This window comes from Oncorhynchus tshawytscha, linkage group LG28 (assembly GCF_018296145.1).
Source record: "Oncorhynchus tshawytscha isolate Ot180627B linkage group LG28, Otsh_v2.0, whole genome shotgun sequence".
Taxonomy (NCBI): Eukaryota; Metazoa; Chordata; class Actinopteri; order Salmoniformes; family Salmonidae; genus Oncorhynchus; species Oncorhynchus tshawytscha.
Genome location: NC_056456.1, coordinates 11506453 through 11531066, shown reverse-complemented (window position 1 = coordinate 11531066; position 24614 = coordinate 11506453). Strand labels below are relative to the sequence as shown.

Sequence of the window (24614 nt, the reverse complement as noted above, 5' to 3'; positions counted from 1 at the left end):
TACCTATTTGCATAATACTTTAAATACATAAACATTTATCTCATGTATTGATACTTTTATGGAATGACCTGATGTGGGACTGTAGACAGTGTTGGTGATATGCTTATTAACTCGTAATAACTCCTTTATCATGTAATTACTCAGAGGTAGGCTTACAGAGGCTGACTGAGCACCATTTTCCCTGTGATATGCTTATTAACTCGTAATAACTCCTTTATCATGTAATTACTCAGAGGTAGGCTTACAGAGGCTGACTGAGCACCATTTTCCCTAGCAGAAGACAGCCATACATCTCTGCCAAGGTCATGAGCTAAAAAGTTGACCATGCCCCTTCATGCAAAAGCAGAAGGGAAGGGCCAATGTTGAAGGGGGAGGTTTTACTATTTTCTAGCAAAGGCCTCGCGGGACTGTCAAACTAGCAGTTGCTGTGTGGCAGAGAGAGAGGGGGTGAAGAAAGAAGAATCAAAACATCCCGACCATCCCGACACAAGAAACATTTAGGGGAAGCTGCAAATAAATATATAGGCCTAAAACGCTGAGACGGCGACAAAGAGAAACAAGGTTGTCGTTTATAATTGTTGTGGAATGTGAGCTGTTAAAACGTTGCCAAATTATTGATGCAACCTCTCGCAGCTCTTTAATCAAGTTACTCCTCAGTTTATGTTTACAAATACATCTGGTTTTGATTTTAGAACAAGTAAAGAATGTCCGGCTTTCATCAACGCAAATTGCTGTTTAAACAATTATATTTTTGATCCATAATTTTGAATTTGGAAGCGTTCTTCCAACCGGTGTAGCTACTTCAAGAATCAAGGAAAAGTGATACAGGGAAAACAGAACCTATTTGGTCGTTTTGCCGGTGTCGTGGTCGAGGAATGGCACTCCGTGTAGAGGCATATGCCCAATTGCTGTTGCTCGTGTTGGCATTGGACCTGAGCGTGCAAGGAGCGGCGCCACAGTATCAAAAACCAGAGGTGAGTGAGTCATAGCCTGCTCTTGGGAGGTCACTCGAAAGTAAATAACAGGGATTGATAGTTTGTTGCCAGATTCCTCAGAGTTAACGGCTACCCTGGAGCGATGGGGGTTATGTTGCCTTGCTCAAGGGCACAGCGACATATTTTACACCGTGTCGGCTCCCGGAATCGAACCCGTAGCATTTCAGATTACTGGCACAACGCTAGGCTAACCACTTGGCAATAACTATGTAAAAATATATATATATGCATTGTGATGTTTTAACCTGATATATAGCAATGGGCCCTACTGTTAACCTCAAAAGCGCAAATAACTTATTCTTATCTTAAAAGAGACAAATTGGTAATGATTGCAGAGAGAGACACGGTCTGTCAAGCAGTAAGACTTTTCATTTGATTAAGTAAATGGTTTAAATTACGCAAAATAAGCATATATTTTAAACTGTTTACACATTTATAGTCCAAATTGATGATGCAAAATAGACGTTTTGAAAAGATATTTTGATCAATTTCACCCATAGCCAATTTGTATAAACATTTGTGTATTATTCATTTAAAGTGTTGTGTTTCTGTCATACCCAGAGCTGAGAAATTGGACATTGAGCTAATCTGATATTTTTAAAATATTTGTCATTATTTAACTTTTATAGCCTAATGGTATGACCTAAGATGTCAAACCTATATGAGCGATATGCCATCAGACTTTTGGGACGCTCTAGTCTATCAACTCAGTTCCAACTGCATCTGAAACATCAGACTCTCCACTTGATATAGAGACATTGACTGGAAGCTAAATATGTATTTACATTTAAGAGTTATTTTTGATATATAGTGGCTGCCATGTTCCCCAGGGGCTAAATCTGGGGTGGCTCCATGCCTATATCTTTTCGGGGTACATACATCGACCTTTGTGCCAAATCTGGTGCTTTTATCACAACGTTTTTCAATTGAGTTCACATGTTCATCTTAGCCAGCTTAGCCAGCTTAGCCACACACCACTAGTATACACAATAGATCATTTTGAATTCCTCAATATTAACACAGAAATCATGGTAAATTGGGGTTTTTGGTTGGTAACGAGTTTTTGAATTTGTTACATTTCTGAACTCATGGGTTCAGAAATGTACCCTTGTTGGCGCTTTTAGGGTTAAAAAGTTGTACCCCAAAAAGCAAGGAAATAATTTCCCAGGTCTGGGATGTCAGACTGTCAGTAGAACTGGGGGGATGTGGGATGGATCTGACCTCAGCTAAAGGACGCAGACCACAATGAGGATGGCTCACATGACAACATTTAGAAATGCTGAGGAGGCAAAATAAAAGAAAAAGAGAAGAAGGCAAATGGGGAGAAATACCATGGTCTCTGTATTGTGGTCAGGTACAGAGGCACTTTCTGAAAGGAGAGGGGATTTAGAGTTGCGGGTAGGACCCAACTTCAAAGGCATGCGGAAATATAATTGTTGACATCTGTCCTGAGTTAGGGTTGAACTGGGGGAAGGGAGTTTTACAGAGAGAAGGGCTGTGTCTGAAGAGATGATAGTCTGATGGTCAGCAGTGGAGGAGGACTCACCAGCGGTCAGTATCCCTAGCCAGAGAGATATGAAGTTCCTTTGTTTCGACTACAGGAATTCACCATCATGTTAAACCCCAACGCACCCCATACTCCTACTGACAGACATCTATCATTTATGAAAACAGTCAGCTAAATCATGTCACATGAAGCTCTGACAACATCACTGTAGATGTCAAATGTCCTTTTGATGTTTTTAATCTGACTGCTGGCGCCTGAACTGTAATCTGAGCATACTGTAAAGGGGCCTGAATTGCTTTTCCAGCTGTGCAAATGGAAATAATAATTTATCTACACCAGGGATGGGAAATTGACTTTTTCCAAATAAAAAAAACTGAAACTTAGTCAGGAATAGTAGAATACACAAGGTGCAATTTTGAAATGTGTTTGTGCATCAGCTGTTTTTCTCTTGTTATATCAGTCAATGACAGTCACTCAATTAGCCCATGTCAGCTGAAATGTTTCAGAATGGTAAATTAGTCTAGCGGCCAGTGCTTTTAAATAAAACTATACTAAATATATATTCACGTCACCAAATAATTGATTAAAACACTGTTTTGATTAAAACATTGATTAAAACATTGTTTTGCAATAAAGGTCTAGTTGCCGCAGCAGCACTCTGTAGGGTAGCACCATGGTGTAGTCGGAAGACAGCTAGCTTCTGTCCTCCTCTGGGTACGTTGACTTCAATACAAAGCCTAGGAGGCTCATGGTTCTCACCCCCTTCCATAGACTTACACAGTAATTATGACAACGTCCGGAGGATGTCCTCCAACCTATCAGAGATTTTGCAGCATGAACTGATATGTTGTCCACCAAATCAAAGGGTCAGAGAATTAATCTAGTACTGAAAGCATAAGCTACAGCTAGCTAGCACTGAAGTGTATAAAATGTGGTGAGTAGCTGACTCAAAGAGAGAGAAAGACAATAGTTGAACAGTTCTGAATAAATTAATTTATTCCAAAATTTCTGGAGAAGCAGGAGAGAGAGAGCTATCTATATTTCGTAGTGTATATTTTTCTCACTGTCAGTTACTTAGCTAGCATCGAATGAAGCTAGCTAGTTTCGCCTACTCAAACACCTGGCTCAAATAGAGAGGGATGCTATGTTAGCTAGCTGACTATGGCTATTCAACACTGGAACTCTTCCAAGGCAAGGTAAGCTTTTGGTTTAATAAATGTACTGCCACCGGGGCCCACCGGTGTAACTGCTGAACTGCTTGTTGCTGACTACACTGTACTGCATGATTGTAGTGGGTTTACTAACACGTTCGTTCTAGTAACTATGTTGACTATGACATGACAACAATGTAGGCTGTGTGTAGCGCTTAGTGCTCATTATATATGAAGGTTTGGCTTGGAAATGCTTTTTTGAGTTGTCACAGACAGCTGATGTGTTGTGCAATGAAGTCCACAAGCAAAGGGGAAAAGTGAGAGGAGGAGAACGCGTAGATATATGCTAGAAGGAATTACACATACAACAAGCTGTTTGAATGTTGCTGCTATGAAAGTGAACTGTATGTGAACAGGGGTGTATTCATTGCGCCGATTCTGTTGAAAAACGTTTCTTAAACGGATGCAAAAGGAAAGAAACAGGGATTAACATACCTGAACCAGAACTACATTTTGCTTAGGGCCCAAAAAAGGGTAGGGCCGACTCAGACTGCGTGTGGGGGTATGGATGTGGGTATGCAGACCCGTAAGTCACTGCGGCCCCTCATGATGAGTTCAGATTTTTTGTGGCCCCCACCTCCATCAAAGTTGCCCCTCCCTGACCTAGATTAGACTGTCAATTTAGCAGAAAGTAGGCTGTTAGGTCTCTTAGAGGGAACTGAAGCACTGATAATTGTTACATCTGCTCCTGCCACCCCCTCTACTGCTCATCCTGTGTCTACTTGACCCGCCGCAACTCCCCCAGTGCTCTCCCACTCTCCCTATCTCTCTGTGTGTGTGATTGTGTGGGCGGAGACAGGTGTGCTGCAGTCAGAGCAGATCTCCACCAGCTGCAACCTGTTCCATAATTAAGACCTCTACAAATACTAAGTCCTGCCACTTCCACACTGCCAGATCGTAATCTCTGCTCAGTCAGTCTACGTTTCTAGCCGTTTGTTACTATTTAGATCCTGTTTTCCTTGCCTGACACGGTTTTCCTCTCCGCTACAGTTTTGCCCGCTCTGACTCTGGTCCCTGTCTCCAGTCCCACGTCTCCTCATCCTGCTACTCTGCTCTTGACTCCCCCACTCTACTGCTCCCTTGGATTCCACTCCGGACCTGCTTACCCTGTCCCAACCACTCTCACTCCAGCCTCAGCCTCCGTACCTGGTTTCCTGCAACCCGCCCGAGCTTCCCCTGGCCTGCACTCCATCTTCCCCCTGTGTTTCAATAAATAGCTTCGTTACTTCATTCCTGTCTGAGTCTGCTTTTGGGTTTCCCTGTTCCACTCCACGTAACAATCATGTCAGTCAACGAGTTTGTCATTTAGACAGATACATCCGTTTTTTACTTTAGAAGCACGTAAAGAATGTGCAGCTTTCATCAATGAAAATGGCTCTTTAAACAATTCGATATATTTTTAAACCGGGCCTTTACTACCCGGGCCTTTCTTTACTTTGCGGGTGTCATGGTCGAGGAATGGCACTCCGGATAGAGGGAATGCCCGACTGCTGTTGCTCATGCTGGCATGGGACCTGAGCGTGCAAGGCGCCGCACACAACTCTTGGGAGGTCACTCGAAGAGAAATAACAGGGATTGTTGGCTTATTGACAGATTCATCAGAGTTAACGGCTACCCTGGAGCGATTGGGGTTATGTGCCTTGCTCAAGGGCACATCGACATATTTTTCACCTCCCGGAATTGAACTTGCAACCTTTCAGATTACTAGCACAACGCTCTAATCGATAAGCTACCTGCTGCCCATTTTTGAACACAGCAATCCATTTTTGAATAGTTAGAGGGGCAATATCCTCTGAAACTATGCATTGTCATGCTCTTACCTGATATAAAGCAATAGGCCCTACTGTTAACCCTAAAAGTGCAAAGGTTTAAAGTGCCAAATTGTTAATGATTGCACTATACAGTACCGGTCAAAGGTTTAGACACACCTACTCATTCAAGGATTTTTCATAATTTTTACTATTTTCTACATTGTAGAATAATAGCGAAGACATCAAAACTATGAAATAACACATGGAATCATGTAGTAGTAATTTTAGACTCTTCAAAGTGGCCACCATTTGCCTTGTTGACAGCTTTGCACACTCTTGGCATTCTCTCAACCAGCTTCATGATGAATGCTTTTCCAACAGCTTTGAAGGAGTTCCCACATATGCTGAGCACATGTTGGCTGATTTTCCTTCACTCTGCGTTCCAACTCATCCCAAACCATCTCAATTGGTTTGAGATCGGGTGATTGTGGATGCCATGTCATCTGATGCAGCACTCCATCACTCTCCTTCTTGGTCAAATAGCCCTTACAAAGCCTGGCGGTGTGATGTGGGTCATTGTCCTGTTGAAAAGCAAATGATAGTCCCACTAAGCACATACCAGATGGGATGGCGTGTCGCTGCAGAATGCTGTGGTAGCCATGCTGGTTAAGTGTGCCTTGAATTCTAAATAAATCACAGACAGTGTCGCCAGCAAAGCACCCCCACACTATCACACCTCCTCCTCCATGCTTCGTGGTGGGAACCACACATGCAGAGATCATCTGTTCACCAAAGACACTGTGGTTGGAACCAAAAATCTCAAATTTGGACTCTTCAGACCAAAGGACAGATTTCCACTGGTCTAATGTCCATTGCTCATATTTCTTGGCCCAAGCAAGTCTCTTCTTCTTATTGGTGTCCTTTAGTAGTGGTTTCTTTGCAGCAATTCGACCATGAAGGCCTGATTCACACAGTCTCCTCTGAACAATTAATGTTGAGATGCGTCTGTTACTTGAACTCTGTGAAGCATTTATTTGGGCTGCAATTTCTGAGGCTGGTAACTAATGAACTTATCCTCTGCAGCAGAGGTAACTCTGGGTCTTCCTTTCCTTTGGCAGTCCTCATAGTGCCAACTGTAAAGTTTGGTGGAGGAGGAATATTGGTCTGGGGCTGTTTTTCATGGTTCGGGCTATTATCCGATTCCAACAGGGCTAAGTCCCTTATTTCCAGTGAAGGGAAATCTTACCGCTACAGCATACAATGACATTCTAGATGATTCTGTGCTTCCAACTTTGTGGCAACAGTTTGGGGAAGGCCCTTTCCTTTTTCAGTACGACAATTCCCCCGTGCAAAAAGTGAGGTCCATACAGAAATGGTTTGTCGAGATTGGTGTGGAAGAACTTGACTGGCCTGTAACAGAGCCCTGACCTCAACGCCATTGAACACCTTTGGGATGAATTTGAACGTTGACTGCCTACAGTGCGTTCGGAAAGTATTCAGACCCCTTCCCTTTTTCCACATTTTGTAACGTTACACCCTTATTCTAAAATAGATTCAATAAAATAAAAATCCTCTTCAATCTGCACACAATCCCCATAATGACAAAATAAAAAACAGTTTTTTAAAATATTTTTTATATTTAAAAAACCCAGAAATACCTTATTTACATAAGTATTCAGACTCTTTGCCATGAAACTCGAAATTGAGCTCAGGTGCATCCTGTTTCCATTGATCATCTTTGAGATGTTTCTACAACTTGATTGGAGTCCACCTGTGGTAAATTCAAATGATTGGACATGATTTGGAAAGGCATACACCTGTCTATAAGGTCCCACAGTTGACAGTGCAAGTCAGAGCCAAAACCAAGCCATGAGGTCGAAGGAATTGTCCATAGAGCTCTGAGACCGGATTGTGTCGAGGCACAGATGTGATGACGGGTACCAAAACATTTCGGCAGCATTGAAGGTCCCCAAGAACACAGTGGTCTCCATCATTCTTAAATGGAAGAAGGTTGGAACCACCAAGACTCACCCTAGAGCTAGCCACACATTTATAGTCAAAATTTATGTTTCAAAATAGACGTTTCTGTATGTTTGGACAGATTTAAAAAAATAAAAAAAAACAATTTCACCCATAGAGACTTTATTATAAACGTGTGTGTTATTAATTTAAAGTGTTTCTGTGATACACAGAGGCTGAGAAATTGGCAATTGAGCTAGTCTGGTGTATAGCCTACTGGTATGACCTAAGATGTCCACGGATATGGGCCATATGTTATTTGGGCGCCAGTGCCATCAGACTTTTGGAACGCTATAGTCTAACAACGCAGTTCCAATTGACAGCTTTTCACTGTTTCTGTTCTACATTTGGGGTAACTCACCAACAAACCAAATATAATACTACTGGTAATTTGAGTGACGTTTGGCCATAATCTTTGCACCAGTACGCTCACTAGTATTGAGAGAGAGATAATACCCTAAAATAACAGTAAATCAAGATCTGCAGGTCTGTGTAATAGCCAATTAGCTGTTTAAAGACCATAGTGCCAGACAGAGCATGGAAGGTGGGTGTGTCATATATTGTGGCCTCAGGGAAAGCGAGAAAGTGGGCAGAGGATTTCCTCTTTGCTTGACAACACCTTGTATTGGTCTCACTGTGGCAATACGCCTGCAGCCTGACAATACACAAAGCGAATGACACAGGAAGGTGGAGGAAGGCGGAGGGTCAGCCAGTATAAAGAGGGAACCAGTCTGATGGAAATGTGAATGAGTGGGAAATGACGGAATGCAACAGGAAGGAGAGAGATAATTAGAGGGAAGGAGGTCATACCCACAAGAAGGAAGAGAAAATAAGTAATTGTGATAATGCAATTTGGGAACACAACAGTTTAGGTTTATGAATGGCGCAATTAGGCTATACCCAGTGGGACAGGATGTTTAATCATAGGTCACAAATGCATAGTACACTTCCGCAAGCAGGACTGCTGGGTACAAACATGGCCACCAGCCTACATCCCAGGGACCAGGAAAGTTTCCTGGCCATATGACCTGAACAGGAAATACTCAGGATCTTAGTTATAACCTTATGATAGGTCAAGTCATCTATTCATAAAAAAAACTCTGGACCCAATTGTTGGTAATGATACGATAATGAAGGAGATTCAACTTTGACCATCTCCATTTTCTTGTTTTTGCTTTTGAGCAGAGCATTCTCTGTTTTGACGAAGTACAGAGATGCAAACAGATTGGCTAATCCTGAAAGGACTTTGGCGTCATTGGGATGTTTTTCAGATTTCATTTCTGACTTCATCTGTTGCTCAATCTTGTTGACGTTGGCTGGCTAGAGGACTGTTTGCTTAGACAGCCGATGGCAATTCCATACACACTTAGGTAGAGAATAGTCAGAGGTCAGGGAGGCTTAATAATGTAATGTTGCAACACCACCCAGACACACACATTTATGATTAATGACTCTGATGATGATGTGTGTGTGTTCTGATTTGTAATAGTGTGTTCAGTCGCTCCTAAACCAAGTGTCTTGTATGGGCCAGATCATTGTGCCAGTATATTGTGTATTTATCTATGAGGCTATGAGCCTTCTTTCTCATGATCAGCTGTTCCGTTTGTGTGTTGGGGCACACTAAGTTGATCAGTAATCTGGAGCACTGAGACATAGTCCCTGTAAAGCGCCTTCACTGTCGACCAGAGTTTTATTTCCATTGGCACAGAGCAAACGGAGCAACTGACTTAGTTTTTTCTTCTCCTTTGAAATGTAATTCAGTCATCTTTCTCTATTTCTATGCAGGGGCGCGAGTGCACGCACACGCACCCACGCACATCCTTCGAACTCTCATTTTCAAGGCCAGGGAACATCCTTACCTCTAAAATGTGTAGGCCTATTAGTTTGTTACTTTGTTTGTGTAAAAGTCTACATACTAGGTCTGACTCACTCAACTAAAGTAAATAAAGGGACCACTATAACTGCCCACTCTTTAGGCTTCGGTGATCAAAACTGCTACAGTCAGAAGTAGTGAAAAACACTTGAAAGACGTTTTTTTTTATGGACCCACCATTGGGACCATATATGGGAGGAGTGGGACTCACTAGGCTTATGGTTGAAAAAAGTGTTCAGTGTTACTGAATGGCTCTTTTGCACGTACATCCATTTTAAATGCAGCCTAAAGACATACACTATGGAAGACCCAGATGAAAGACGAAGAAAAGGTATAGTGGCCTGAGAAAGAGCTGCTTGTGGCCTTATACCATGCATAGAACTGAAACTTGTCCTGAAACAAACTCTTCCTCCAGACATGTCCTCCCACCTCCATTATATTTAAACCATCATAACCCATTAATTACACACTTCGCCACCCCCCTCTCTTTCATGATGCTCATCGACCTCTCTCCCCCTCACTCCTTCATACGGATTTACTATACTGTTATACACTGAGTTTCCCCCACCCACACACACAGTATAATGAAACTGCTGACATATAACTGGAGTACATTTTGATACAAAGAAAATGCTGAAATGACATAATTACTAGTTCATTAAAAGTGTTGTTTTTTGTTCATATATTCATTATGTTCCTGGAACATGTACAATAACCTACCAGGCCGTAACTGTACACTAACGATGTACTGACTGTGCACTGGGTGTGGTTGTTCACAATTATTTACCCTCAGGCCTCTGGGTTTTCCGTAAGATAAAAGAGTGGGAGGAGGAGTGTGGAGAGAAGACGACAGAGAGACGGGAATGGGGGGAGGGGTTTTGACTTTGGTTTGTATGGGATCACAGAGAAGTTCTCAGTAAAATGACTGACTGACTGCTGTTTCACAATACACTGACACTGTTAAGGCAACAAAGAGCTGAATAGTTGCAGGTCAAACATGCAGCCAAACAATCCATATTTTAAAGTTGTTAAAAACACTTCTTGGGTGTGTGCTCACTTATTCCTAGCTTATTGACAAGGTTCAAGTCAGGGTGTGTTCAGAAGAGAATATCAGATAGGTGGGTCTCGGGTTTACCTACCTCACATTAGCCACAATATTATTTCCAAGTCCTGTTTTTTTTGAGGGGGGTGGAAAGGGCAGAGCAGAGAATGTATGAGAGAGGTTTGGAACCCAGCCACTGGATCTGAAAGAGAGGGAGGCACCAGAGTTTGATGAGCTTCCAGGGAAATGCAAGGTCAAATATATACTGTAATCATCTGGCCCCTTCTCTAGTGTAGCCCCAGACACTTCACAAGGAGAAGCCTGGAAAAAAGAGGCCAGTCTAGATCTATAGTGATGCAGGTTCAAATTTTACCTATAGAATGTTTTTAGTTTCACTGTTAAGTTTTGTCTACCAAGATTTGGGCTTTTCCCTACAAGGGCTTGAGTGAAATCTGAGCTGTCTTTGTATGGTGCCATTTTGTCCTGGTTTGGTTTCAGTGTGTCAGCTTCAGTCAAATTGGCCTTGGTTTCATCCATCTGGACACAGTCACTGAAGAGTACTGTTTATGTTTGAATACTTTTATAGTTATTCAATGGAATGGCCATCGCCTGTCTGTGGACCTTGTGCTTCTCACGCAAGCCAAAACATATGAAAACATAAATTGGAAGATTCAGTTGAAGTCGGAAGTTTACATACACTTAGGTTTGAGTCATTAAAACTTGTTTAACAACCACTCCACAAATTTCTTGTTAACAAACTGAAGTTTTGGCAAGTCGGTTAGGACATCTACTTTCTGCATGACACAACAAAACAAAGGAGATGATCGTGGACTTCGGTAAACAGCAGAGGGAGCACCTCCCTATCCACATCGACGGGACAGTAGTGGAGAAGGTGGAAAGTTTTAAGTTCCTCGGCGTACACATCACTGACAAACTGAAATGGTCCACCCACACAGACAGCGTGGTGAAGAAGGTGCAACAGCGCTTCAACCTCAGGAGGCTGAAGAAATTTGGCTTGTCACCAAAAACACTCACAAACTTTTACCGATGCACAATCAAGAGCATCCTGTCGGGCTGTATCACCGTCTGATCCGCCCACAACCGTAAGGCTCTCCAGAGGGTAGTGAGGTCTGCACAACGCATCACCGGGGGCAAACTACCTGCCCTCCAGGACACCTACACCACCCGATGTCACAGGAAGGCCAAAAAGATTGTCAAGGACTGACATCATTGGAGTCTATTGGAGGTGTACCTGTGGATGTATTTGAAGGCCTAACTTCAAACTCAGTGCCTCTTTGCTTGACATTATGGGAAAATCAAAGGAAATCAGCCAAGTACTCAGAACAAAAATGGTTGACCTCCACAAGTCTGGTTCAACCTTGGGAGCAATTTCCAAATGCCTGAAGGTACCACGTTCATCTGTACAAACAATAATATGCAAGAATAAACACCATGGGACCACGCAGCCATCATATCGCTCAGGAAGGAGAGGTGTTCTGTCTCCTAGAGATGAACGTACTTTGGTGCGAGAAGTGCAAATCAATCCTAGAACAACAGCAAAAGACCTTGTGAAGATGCTGGAGGAAACAGGTTCAAATGTATCTATATCCACAGTAAAATGAGTCCTATATCGGCATAACCTGAAAGGCTGCTCAGCAAGGAAGAAGCCACTGCTCCAAAACCGCCAGAAAAAAGCCAGGCTATGGTTTGCAACTGCACATGTGGACAAAGATTGTACTCTTTGGAGAAATGTCTGATGTCTGGTCTGATGAAACAAAAATAGAACTGTTTGGCCATAATGACAATCTTATGTTTGGAGGAAAAAAGGGGAAGCTGACAAGCCGAAGAACACCATCCCAACCGTGAAACATGGGGGTGGCAGCATCATGTTGTGGGGGTGCCAATTGTGCGTCGCCCCACGGACCTCCCGGTCACGGACGGTTACGGCAGAACCTGGGCGCGAACTCAGGCTCTCTGGTGGCACAGCTGGCGCTGCAGTACAGCGCCCTTAACCACTGCGCCACCCGGGAGGCCCGGATACAGTATTTCTGACTTATCTGTGGTGTATTCATTCTTCAACCATTCAGGACGTTTTAACATTACAGCCTCTTCCTGTTCCATGTTTTAGGTGTGGCTGCAGCAGTATGGCTACCTGCCCCCAGGTGACCTGCGGACACACGCTGCCCGTTCCCCTCACTCCATCACCACGGCCATCGCAGCCATGCAGAGGTTCTACGGCCTGACCATCACCGGCTCCATTGACCCCAAAACTGTAGAGTGAGTGCCTCTCACGCTAAACAACTGTTGCAAGTTCAGGACCATACTACCCTGTTTGTAGGACCAGGAGCTTATAACTTGGCCGTTAAAAACAAATGGCCTTACTTGTGTGAAATCACTGATTCAGGGTTATTGTAAACAAATGCCGGTTTGTGTGACTAGTCCCTGACTTGTGTTTGCCAGGGCAATGAAGCGGCCACGCTGTGGAGTTCCAGACAAGTTCGGGACTGAGCTGAAGAGTAACCTGAGAAAGAAGCGCTACGCTATCCAGGGCCTGAAATGGGATAAGACTGATCTCACCTTCTGGTAAGTTATCCCTCCAACTGATCTCACCTTCTGGTCAGTTATCCCTCCAACTGATCTCACCTTCTGGTAAGTTATCCCTCCAACTGATCTCACCTTCTGGTAAGTTATCCCTCCAACTGATCTCACCTTCTGGTCAGTTATCCCTCCAACTGATCTCACCTTCTGGTAAGTTATCCCTCCAACTGATCTCACCTTCTGGTAAGTTATCCCTCCAACTGATCTCACCTTCTGGTAAGTTATCCCTCCAACTGATCTCACCTTCTGGTAAGTTATCCCTCCAACTGATCTCACCTTCTGGTCAGTTATCCCTCCAACTGATCTCACCTTCTGGTAAGTTATCCCTCCAACTGATCTCACCTTCTGGTAAGTTATCCCTCCAACTGATCTCATCTTCTGGTAAGTTATCCCTCCAACTGATCTCACCTTCTGGTAAGTTATCCCTCCAACTGATCTCACCTTCTGGTAAGTTATCCCTCCAACTGATCTCACCTTCTGGTAAGTTATCCCTCCAACTGATCTCACCTTCTGGTCAGTTATCCCTCCAACTGATCTCACCTTCTGGTAAGTTATCCCTCCAACTGATCTCACCTTCTGGTCAGTTATCCCTCCAACTGATCTCATCTTCTGGTAAGTTATCCCTCCAACTGATCTCACCTTCTGGTAAGTTATCCCTCCAACTGATCTCACCTTCTGGTAAGTTATCCCTCCAACTGATCTCACCTTCTGGTAAGTTATCCCTCCAACTGATCTCACCTTCTGGTCAGTTATCCCTCCAACTGATCTCACCTTCTGGTCAGTTATCCCTCCAACTGATCTCACCTTCTGGTAAGTTATCCCTCCAACTGATCTCATCTTCTGGTAAGTTATCCCTCCAACTGATCTCACCTTCTGGTAAGTTATCCCTCCAACTGATCTCACCTTCTGGTAAGTTATCCCTCCAACTGATCTCACCTTCTGGTAAGTTATCCCTCCAACTGATCTCACCTTCTGGTAAGTTATCCCTCCAACTGATCTCACCTTCTGGTAAGTTATCCCTCCAACTGATCTCACCTTCTGGTCAGTTATCCCTCCAACTGATCTCACCTTCTGGTCAGTTATCCCTCCAACTGATCTCACCTTCTGGTAAGTTATCCCTCCAACTGATCTCATCTTCTGGTAAGTTATCCCTCCAACTGATCTCACCTTCTGGTAAGTTATCCCTGCAACTGATCTCACCTTCTGGTAAGTTATCCCTCCAACTGATCTCACCTTCTGGTAAGTTATCCCTCCAACTGATCTCACCTTCTGGTAAGTTATCCCTCCAACTGATCTCACCTTCTGGTAAGTTATCCCTCCAACTGATCTCACCTTCTGGTAAGTTATCCCTCCAACTGATCTCACCTTCTGGTAAGTTATCCCTCCAACTGATCTCACCTTCTGGTAAGTTATCCCTCCAACTGATCTCACCTTCTGGTCAGTTATCCGTCCAACTGATCTCACCTTCTGGTCAGTTATCCGTCCAACTGTATGGTAACAATGAAAAGAACAGCCGCAACGCATATGGTGAAGTCATGTAAAGTCATGCTAATCTTAGCCAGATTTTCTGAAATTTCCCAGTGATTTATTATGTGGTAAAATGAATCACTGTTTTCCCCGTCTCTTCTCTTTACTCACTTCATTTCTATATTTTTCTGTCACAAACTGTGCTCTTCTCTCTCTAACGAGGCTCCCTCTCTCCCTCTTAGTATACAGAACTACACCCCTAAGGTGGGGGAGTATGAGACCCATGACGCTATCAGGAAAGCCTTCAAGGTGTGGGAGAGTGTGACCCCTCTACGCTTCCGGGAGATCCCCTACAGTCACATACGGGACAAGGTGGAGGACTTTGCCGACATCATGCTCTTCTTCGGTGAGGGTTTCCATGGCGACTCCAGTCCCTTTGACGGCGAGGGGGGTTTCTTGGCACATGCCTACTTCCCCGGTAACGGCATAGGGGGAGACACACACTTTGACTCTGCAGAGCCTTGGACGGTCGGCAACAGTGATCTGTCAGGTGAGTGACCTCGAGTGTTTGGAAGAGGGAGAGGAATGCGGTGATGGGAAATTCACTGGCGGGATGTCAGATTCAATCTGTTGGGAGTTGCCATGCTCCCTGGGCGGTTGTGAGCGGCAGGCCACAAAAACACATCATCAGCAAGCCCCGACGTGTGTGTTTTGAACTTATCCCCAGGGCGTGTTTGTGTGGGGAAAGTGCATAATATACAGGTTTTTTTTCTTTTCGTTTTGATGGTGAAATAGAGGCCTGCTATTTACCACAGGGATATCTTGTCAATGCTTTAGAAGTTCACAGCCAGTTCAATTTGAATAGTGCTTTTGCTATACATGCACACATACCATTGTTATAACAAGCTTGAATTTAATGGGACAATTGAATGTGATGGTGATGACATAGTTCTGTTGGTCTTAGGTAATGACGTGTTCCTGGTGTCGGTCCATGAGTTGGGTCATGCCCTGGGTCTGGAGCACTCCAACGACCCCTCTGCCATCATGGCTCCATTCTACCAGTGGATGGAGACAGAGAACTTCCAGCTGCCCGAAGATGACCTCAGGGGAATACAGCAAATCTATGGTGAGCTCAGGCTAAGAGAAAATTAATTATAATTACTGTTGGTTGTTATACTGTATCTAGGCTATAACTAGGGCGCAAAAGTTAATTTGAGTCAGATCACGAAAAAAAATTGAAGGGCCTAGGTATTGATAGTAGTAGAGGATTACATGTTTTACTCTCTCCCTCTACCGTGCAGGGGGTAGATCAGGTGGTGGCCCCCGCCCTCCCCCACCTAGCCCACGCTCCCCTCACCACCCACCCAAACCCACTCACACCCCATACAACCCTCGCTTTGGCCCTGACATCTGTGAGGGACATTTTGACACCATCGCCATCCTCCGAGGAGAAATATTTGTCTTCAAGGTACTTCATTTAAGATATGTATAGCTGAAATGAGCTTTGTCGTTGTATGTATATTTATAAACTGGGTGATTCGAGCCCTGAATGATGATTAGCTGACAGCCGGGGTATATCAGACTGTATACCACGGGTATGACAAAACATTTATTTTTACTGTTCTAATTACGTTGGTAAGCAGTTTATAATTACAATAAGGCACCTCGGAGGTTTATGGTACATGGCCAATATACCATGGCTAAGGGCTGTGTCCAGGCAACCCTTAGCTGTGGTATATTGTTCATATACCACACCCCCTCTGGCCTTATTGCCTAAATATACAGTACCAGTCAAAAGTTTGGACACACCTACTCATTCCAGGGTTTTTCTTGATTTTTTATATTTTATACATTGTATAATAATAGTGAAGACATCAAAACTATGAAATAACATCATGTAGTAACCAAAAAAGTGTTTAACAAATCTTCATATATTTTATATTTGAGATTCTTCAAATAGCCACCCTTTGCCTTGGCAGCTTTGCACACTATTGACATTCTCTCAACCAGCGTCATGAGGTAGTCAACTGGAATGCATTTCAATTAACTGATGTGACTTGTTAAAATTGAATTTGTGGAATTTCTTTCCTTCTGAATACGTTTGACCCAATCAGTTGTGCTGTGACAAGGTAGGGGTGGTATACAGAAGATAGTCCAATTTGTTAAAAGACCAAGTCCATATTATGACAAGAACAGCTCAAATAAGCAAAGAGAAACGACAGTCCATCATTACTTGAAGACATGAAGGTCAGTCAATGCAGAACATTTCAAGAACTTTCAAAGTTTTTTCAAGTGCAGTTGCAAAAACCATCAAGCGCTATGATGAAACTGGCTCTTATGAGAACTGCCACAAGAAATGAAGACCCAGAGTTACCTCTGCCGCAGGGGATAAGTTCATTAGAGTTACCAGCCTCCGAAATTGTAGCCCAAATAAATGCTTCACAGAGTTCAAGTAATAGACACTTCTCAACATCAACTGTTCAGAGGGGACTGCATGAATCAGGCTTTCATGGTTGATTTGCTGCAAAGAAACCACTACTAAAGGTCACCAATAAGAAGACGAGACTTGCTTGGGCCAAGAAACACGAGCAATGGACATTAGACCAGTGGAAATCTGTCCTTTGGTCTGAAGAGATCAAATTTGAGATTTTTGGTTCCAACCACTGTATCGTTGTGAGATGCAGAGTAGGTGAACGGATGATCTTTGCATGTGTGGTTCCCACCATTAAACATGGAGGAGGAGGTGTGATGGTGCTTTGCTGGTGACTCTGTCTGTGATTTATTTAGAATTCAAGGCACACTTAACCAGCATGGCTACCACAGAATTCTGCAGCGATATGCCATCCCATCTAGTTCGCGTTTAGTGGGACTATCATTTGTTTTTCGGCAGGTCAATGACCCAACACACATCCAGGCTGTGTAAGGGCTATTTGACCAAGAAGTAGAGAGATGGAGTGCTCAGCATATGTGGGAACTCCTTCAAGACTGTTGGAAAAGCATTCCAGGTGAAGCTAGTTGAGAGAATGCCAAGAGTGTGCAAAGCTTTCATCAAGGCAAATGGTGGCATCTTTGAAGAATATAAAATATATTTAGATTTGTTTAACACTTTTTTTGGTTACTACATGATTCCATATGTGTTATTTCATAGTTTTGATGTCTCACTATTATTCTACAATATAGAAAATAGTACAAAGGAAGAAAAACCCTTTCCAAACTTTTGACTGGTACTGTATATATATATATTTAGTTTGTACAGGTATTATCCATGTCTCTCTCTCCTCTAGGATAAGTGGTTCTGGAGAGTCCGTAACAACGCAGTTCTGGACGGATACCCAATGCCAATAGGCCATTTCTGGAGAGGCCTGCCATCAAACATCAATGCTGCTTATGAAAGGGATGATGGGAACTTTGTATTTTTCAAGGGTAAATATGTCCTTACTCTTTACTCTATTACCACCCCTGCATAATACTATTCTATAGACCTTTATTTTAACATTTATTTAACTAGGCATGTCAGTTAAGAACAAATTCTTATTTACAATGACAGCCCACCAAAAGGCAAAAGGCCTCCTGCGGGGACGGGGGCTGGGATTTAAAACATCTATATATATTGTACAAAACCCACATCATGAGAGGAGAGACACCACAACACTACATAAAGAGAGACCTAAAGGCATCAAAATACCATGGCAGCGACACATGACAACACAGCATGATAGCAACACAACATGACAAGAGCACGGTAGCAACACAACATGGCAGCAGCACAGCATGGTAGAAGCACAAAGCATGGTACAAACATTTTTTGGGCACAGACAACAGCACAAAGGCAAGACGGTAGAGACAACAATACATCACGTGAAGCAGCCACATCTGTCAGTAAGAGTATCCATGAAGAAGATATATAGACATATAGAAGACATTGTAATTCTTACTGAGGAAAACCACTCATTCAGATTCTATCTCTCTCTGTGTAGGAGACAGGCACTGGGTTTTCAAGGAATCTATTCTGGAGGATGGTTATCCCAAGTCTCTAAAGGAGATGGGCAGTGGTCTACCCAAAGACAAAATAGATGCCGCCCTCTTCTACACCCCCACCGGCAAGACATACTTCTTCAGGGGAAACAAGTAAGTCTCTTTACATCTGAATGTCTCTGTGTGTTTGAATACATCAACATGACATGACTGAGTGGAGTGGAAATGTATACACTAAACCAAAGAATGTTGAAAACGTAACATTATGACATTAACTATTGTTCCCTGAAGGAGGGAAACGAGATATAACATACTATGGGTAGTCGCACTCTTGCAAATCTGGTTGAAGAATCTACAATCATGTGGGGGGCGTACAATGAGATATAGCCTGTACCCCGACATCATTGTTCGCATTACCCAGGGCGACACTGCGCATGAGCGCCATTAGTCAGAGGAGGCAGTGAGTCTCCCATAAAGCGTCATCTGAGGCCTCATGGACTTGGAGAATTAAAAAAAAAAAATTCTATCTCCACCACTCTTGACAACCTTGTGTCTGAATGTGGAGGGACCTGTTTTATTGAACTCACATGTGGAATACACAACACCCTTGAAACCCAAAAACAATGGGGTTGAAAAAATGTGTTTAGGTGCAAACATTTGCCTGAAGCCCGGTCCACTCTGGGTTCGAGGCTTTGTCCATCCGTGACGTACCCAAATTGGCAGTGCCACTTAGTAGTACTGTTGTGACCACAGGTTTTTGGGGAGGCTGGTAAGTGAGGACCCGATCTCGTGCCATCCCCAAGCTAGGTGCATGGGGGCTGTCACCTTCCAGCAGGACCATCTCTTACCTCGCCTCTGGAAGTGGGGTGACGCTTGTGTCAGGCAGACTGGCATTGCGCCTGGGAACCAGAACGGTCTGACCTGGTGCTGGGCTCGGCCCCCGGCACAGCCTGCTTAGCTGAAGGAGCTCCGCCTGCCAGCTTTCCGGAAGGTTCCCCTCCGGCATCCCGAATGAACTTCCAAGGGAGAAAAACGTGCAACGCCTCTTCCTGCTTCTTTTTGGCCTCGAACCGGGCCTGCATATCCTCTAGGTCCGAACCGAACAACCCTGTAGGAGAAATCAGCTCATTGAGGTACATCTGTCTGTCCCTCTCCGGCACCTGCGAGAACGTCAGCCAAAGATGACACTGTGCCTCCACAGTAGCTCCCATTCTCTTCCCGGGCGCTAGAACGGTGCTCCGGGACACGTGCAGAATGAAGTAGACCGTGACACGGATATCATCCAGGAGCTCTGCGTGGGGCTCACCTGGGGCCAAAGCCATGCCCCGCCTCCTCCAGCATCTCGGCCTGGTAGACCTGCAGCATAGTAATAGACAACAGTGAACGGGCAGCCACCCGCTCTGTCCTATACACCTTCTCCAGCTGAGCAGCCGAAAAGCTACAGTGCTTGTTAGGGAGCGTAGGATTTGCATTAGCCACGCCCTAGTTAGTAGGTTAGCCAGCTAGCTTGCCATCCACCTGAGGCGTGTGCACCAGCCCTGTCCCCTCCAGCCCTTCCCGATCCATGAAGGGGGCACACCCATGCAGCATCAGCTTAGCTGAATGCGGGTTGGACTAGGTTGTTGTCAATTCTTCGATGAAATCCAGAAAAAGGGGTAGGTGCTGCTTCCCACCGAACCTTCATGACTTCTGCTGCGGGGGTGAACACGCCCACTTCACCTCCAAACGAATAGGCGCCCTGCGGCACAGTTCTATGAACGATGCGCTGGATACCAAGTTTTCCACCGCTACTCCCGTAGCGTGAGGAGTTGGCTGTCCCAGAACTAAGTTCTCTTTGTTACCCGCGGAATCCCTGGAGCCGTCCAGAGACACCAAGTCATCATCTGAACATGGGCCACATATGTAAGCAGCCATGTCACTATCTCCCTGTTGGATGCTAGTTCCACCTGTTCTGACCACAGCCCCAAGGCTCTCTCGGCTTCCTGCACTTGGTCCCAGCCGAGGTACCAGCATTTGAGGAAGGAAAGTCGCCATCGGTAATCCTAGTATCTTTTAGAGAAATACTATAACCGTATGCCTGGGGGGGCATGATCTCAACCCCGGACCCGGCTTAGCCATCGTCGTCTCGGTGGCTTCCTTCTCCATCTCACTCATTGCGATAGCAAATTGAAGAAGAACTATTTGTTTTTGATTAGGAAACTTGTGAGAACAAGTATGAACTTCTCCACCCAACGTCCGCGGGGTGACCACGCTCTACCGCTATGGGACAGTTTAGTTGGTGCAACGTCAGATAGTCTCATTTTCCCATTGTTTGTTTTAGTAGCGTGAATTGCTCCTGTTCACACTGAGGGGAAGAGCGAAATAATTGGGGGGATGAATCCGAGCCTCACGCTTATCACCTGACCAAGGTGGGGCTTCCAGCGAGGCATGGATTTCATTGTCGGGTGTGATTGTGGATCCGTCAACCGAAGTCGCGAGCATGCGACTCCCCATAGTATGTTGTACTGAAGTTGACTGACTGAAAGGGGACATCGTATTTCTCTGTCATGAATTGCTATTCGGCCAAAAGATGCTTGCTAATTCCCCAAATAAGTACTGCCACTTTTGCTCGTAAGAGGTCGCTGACATTTGAGTTAAAGAAGTCAAAACCAGCGATGAGAAACACAGAAATGCTACAATTATACTATTCATTGCACATTGGTTATCCTGCTGAACTCAGTTAATTAAGAGGCTTAGCTAAAAGAAACCAGAACATAATTCTGTCTCCGGGAGGCTTTGTCTTTCACTGGCCCACCAAGCTTACATCTCATAACTCAGACCACATCAGCTGAGCAGCCACATCTTTGGAGGAACAATAGACCTGTTGGTGTGTGTCAGCACAGACCAGAGGTTTGGAGATATGCAGATGTACTCATGTTAAACTGAAACATGTCTGTCTCTCCCCATGTTAGGTACTATCGTTACAATGAGGACTCGCGCTCTGTGGACCCTGAATACCCCAAACCAATCAATGTGTGGCAAGGCGTCCCAGACAATATTAAAGCTGGCTTCATGAGCAGAGACCAAGGTAACCGTCCCGTGTGTTTTTGTGTCTGTGCATGGGTGCATGCAAGCGTGCAGTGTGAGTCTTTTTTAATGTTCTAATCTAAAGAAAACAAATGTTTTTTTTGTGTGTGTGTTTTCTCAATGGATAAAGTTATCCCAACTTTGTATTTCTTATTTTACATCTTTATCTCCCCACTGTTTTTGGCTCTCAGGACACACCTACTTCTACAAAGCCAATAAGTATTGGAAGTTCAACAACCAGAAGCTTCGTGTTGAGCCTGGATTCCCCAAGTCTGCTCTTAAAGACTGGATGGGCTGTCCAGAGGAGGACCCCAAGACCGACGGAGGAAGGGGGGGTGGAGGACATGACCGGGAAGACAGAGAGGAGGATAGAGATGAGACAGAAGTAATCATCATCGAGGTGGAGGAGGAAGGAGGATCTGGCGGAGGGGCGGGTGCGGCGGCAGTGGTGGTTCCCCTCATGCTGTTGGTGTGTGTGATCCTCACTCTGGGGGCACTGCTGTTCTTCCGCAGGTATGGCACCCCACGCCGTCTCCTGTACTGCCAACGCTCACTACTGGACAAGGTGTAGAGGGGAGGAGAGGGAGAGGAGAGAAAGGGAGGAGAGAGAGGAGGTTGATGAGTTGAGAGGGGCTGTAGGGGAGAGAAGAGAGCAAATAGAGAGTAATACTAGTGGAGATAAAAAAGAGAAGTCTGTGGACCTTGAATGAGGGTTAGCCAGAGCCAAGATATACTTGTTAGCTATAGCTAAAATATTCCTACCACTACCAACTTAAACATGGAGGAGATTCCTTTTTCTCTTCCACTCCCACTCTATTCTTCCATTTCTGTCCCCTCTTCTCTTCCCTCCTTTCTCTCTCGTTCTCTCTATGGTTGTTGACTCCAGCTCTTCGCTGTTTGTTTAGCCTTTTTAAATGTCCTTTTTTTTTTAGTGGGTGTCGTCAGTGTTTGTGTCCTTGCGAATTTCAGCTTTGAACATGACTATGTCCAGTGCCTCCATCTGCCCATATTTAGTGTTGACTGTGTTAAAGAATGCAATCAGCATCATTTCATGTCATGTGGATGTTCTGCTCCGTGATAGTACATGACGCTAGATTCTGTCAAAGCCTTTTACCCATTAAGCGTTGTCTCCTATATCTCAGTTCTATCACATGAACTATGAACTGTCTAAAGAGTGGGGGTATATATCAGATAAGTCTATTCACTAAACACTCAATGAAACACAAAAGATGCTGCAGTCAATGCGTGCCCCCAGTCCATCCTTACCACAATTTGATATCTCGATATTTCAGAGAGCCAGTATTGAACATAAGAAATGCCAAATTATACACCTACAGTGTCCCTTTGAAGGATATATAACACTAATTTGAAAGCTGAGCAATTTGTCTGTGTCATTAATATTCCTTTATGTCATGCAGTGTTTTAATGATTATTATGATTATGATTATTATTATCCAGGATGTTGTCATTATTATTATGTCTATTACTATTGTTATTGTCGTTCTCCATGTATAGAATGTGTTTGTGTACATTGTCATTAAATGTCCTGCTGGACAGGGAACTACATTTTGAAAGTGGCCTTAATTTTATATTCATTTTGGGGGAAAGTGAATGGGATGGGGATATTATTTTTGAAACTTGATTGTTTTTCCGTCTCAATGCAATAAATTGAAGATATGGAAATGACTCCTTTGTGTCAATGCACTTGTTTACAGTTCTCAATTCATGGTGCTGTTTTTTTTTATTTTTCAGGGATGAGAGGGTTTACTAGTAGTAAAAACAATAATAATTATATTAATTTTTATGATAATAATGATAACTATCGGAACTATTTGAATGAGATTGTGCCTGTCTTTTTCACTTTTACACTTTTCTTTCAAATAAAATGTTTTGAAAAGTTCTAGCTATATCTGTTATTTATTTTGGTTTTCAGAGCTAAGTGGTCAGTCACGTGCACGCACACTCACACACTCAGAGGCACATTAACAAACGACATTGTAAAAACAAATGCAAGTAAAATCCTAACCGAAGCTCAATATCACCTTGGTATTGCATTCACCAATTACCTCTTAACAAACTGTCCACATAGCACTTCCTTATCCACCTTATTATCAGACCGCAACTGGTCCCATACTCACTCTTCCTTTACCTCCAGGGTTCTTGCTCCCCAAAAGCTCCATTGGTGCTTGGAAACTGGCAGGCCTGAAACTGGGTTGGAAAATAAAGGCTGTGTCCAAGGATTAAGTGAAACCAGGAATGAAGAGGATTGTGTAAACCCTTTGGCATTCACAGCAGAAAAAAACATGTTGGCTATTGTGTGTGTGTGTGTGTGTGTGTGTGTGTGTGTGTGTGTGTGTGTGTGTGTGTGTGTGTGTGTGTGTGTGTGTGTGTGTGTGTGTGTGTGTGTGTGTGTGTGTGTGTGTGTGTGTGTGTGTGTGTGTGTGTGTGTGTGTGTGTGTGTGTGTGTGTGTGTGTGTGTGCTATATGTGTGTTATATGAGCCAATGAAGCAGGTTCAAATCAACAGGCTAAGGCGTTTCCTCTCAGCTAATGGGCCTTTGACAAACAGCTGAGGTGCATGGGAGAGGGCAGAAAGACAGAGGAGATGACTAGTTATCATAAGATATTCTTATGATTAAAGAATGGCGCAATTACATTGATGATGTACTGTATTTTCCTATTGTGTTAAAACGATTTAGGCTGACCAGCCTTTCCATCTGCTACAGTATGTTGTGGAGTTGAGTTTTGGACTGGGGAGAGAGTCACGAGGCTCACTCCGGTTGGGAGGGGGGAGGGAGGGTTAAGTTACGACATCTGGAATTCCGACTGCATCTGAACTGCCAGACACTCAGCAGGACAACAGGATGGGGGATTGGAGGGGGTATTTCCATTGTGTGTGTTCAGTTTATGCCTGTGTCTTGCTATACTAACTGCAGAATTAGCTGAGAGAAGAGAATGTGCACGCATACATACATACATGCACACAACACACACACACACACACACACACACACACACACACACACACACACACACACACACACACACGCACACACACACACACAAGTCTGACAAGTTAGCAAGACATGGAGGATATAAAACACTGAAAAC

General features: G+C 44.0%; 1 protein-coding gene across 1 annotated transcript; it reads left to right on the top strand.

Annotated features, from left to right (window-relative positions):
• Positions 1 to 400: 400 nt before the first annotated feature.
• Positions 401 to 23404, top strand: LOC112226707 (matrix metalloproteinase-14). Its single transcript, XM_024391205.2, has 10 exons — positions 401 to 974; positions 12527 to 12675; positions 12859 to 12981; positions 14706 to 15013; positions 15428 to 15589; positions 15765 to 15931; positions 17748 to 17886; positions 18441 to 18591; positions 21390 to 21505; positions 21696 to 23404. The coding sequence occupies exons 1-10, from the start codon at positions 876 to 878 to the stop codon at positions 22073 to 22075; spliced, it is 1794 nt and encodes a 597-aa protein (XP_024246973.1). The 5' UTR covers positions 401 to 875; the 3' UTR covers positions 22076 to 23404.
• Positions 23405 to 24614: the final 1210 nt, after the last annotated feature.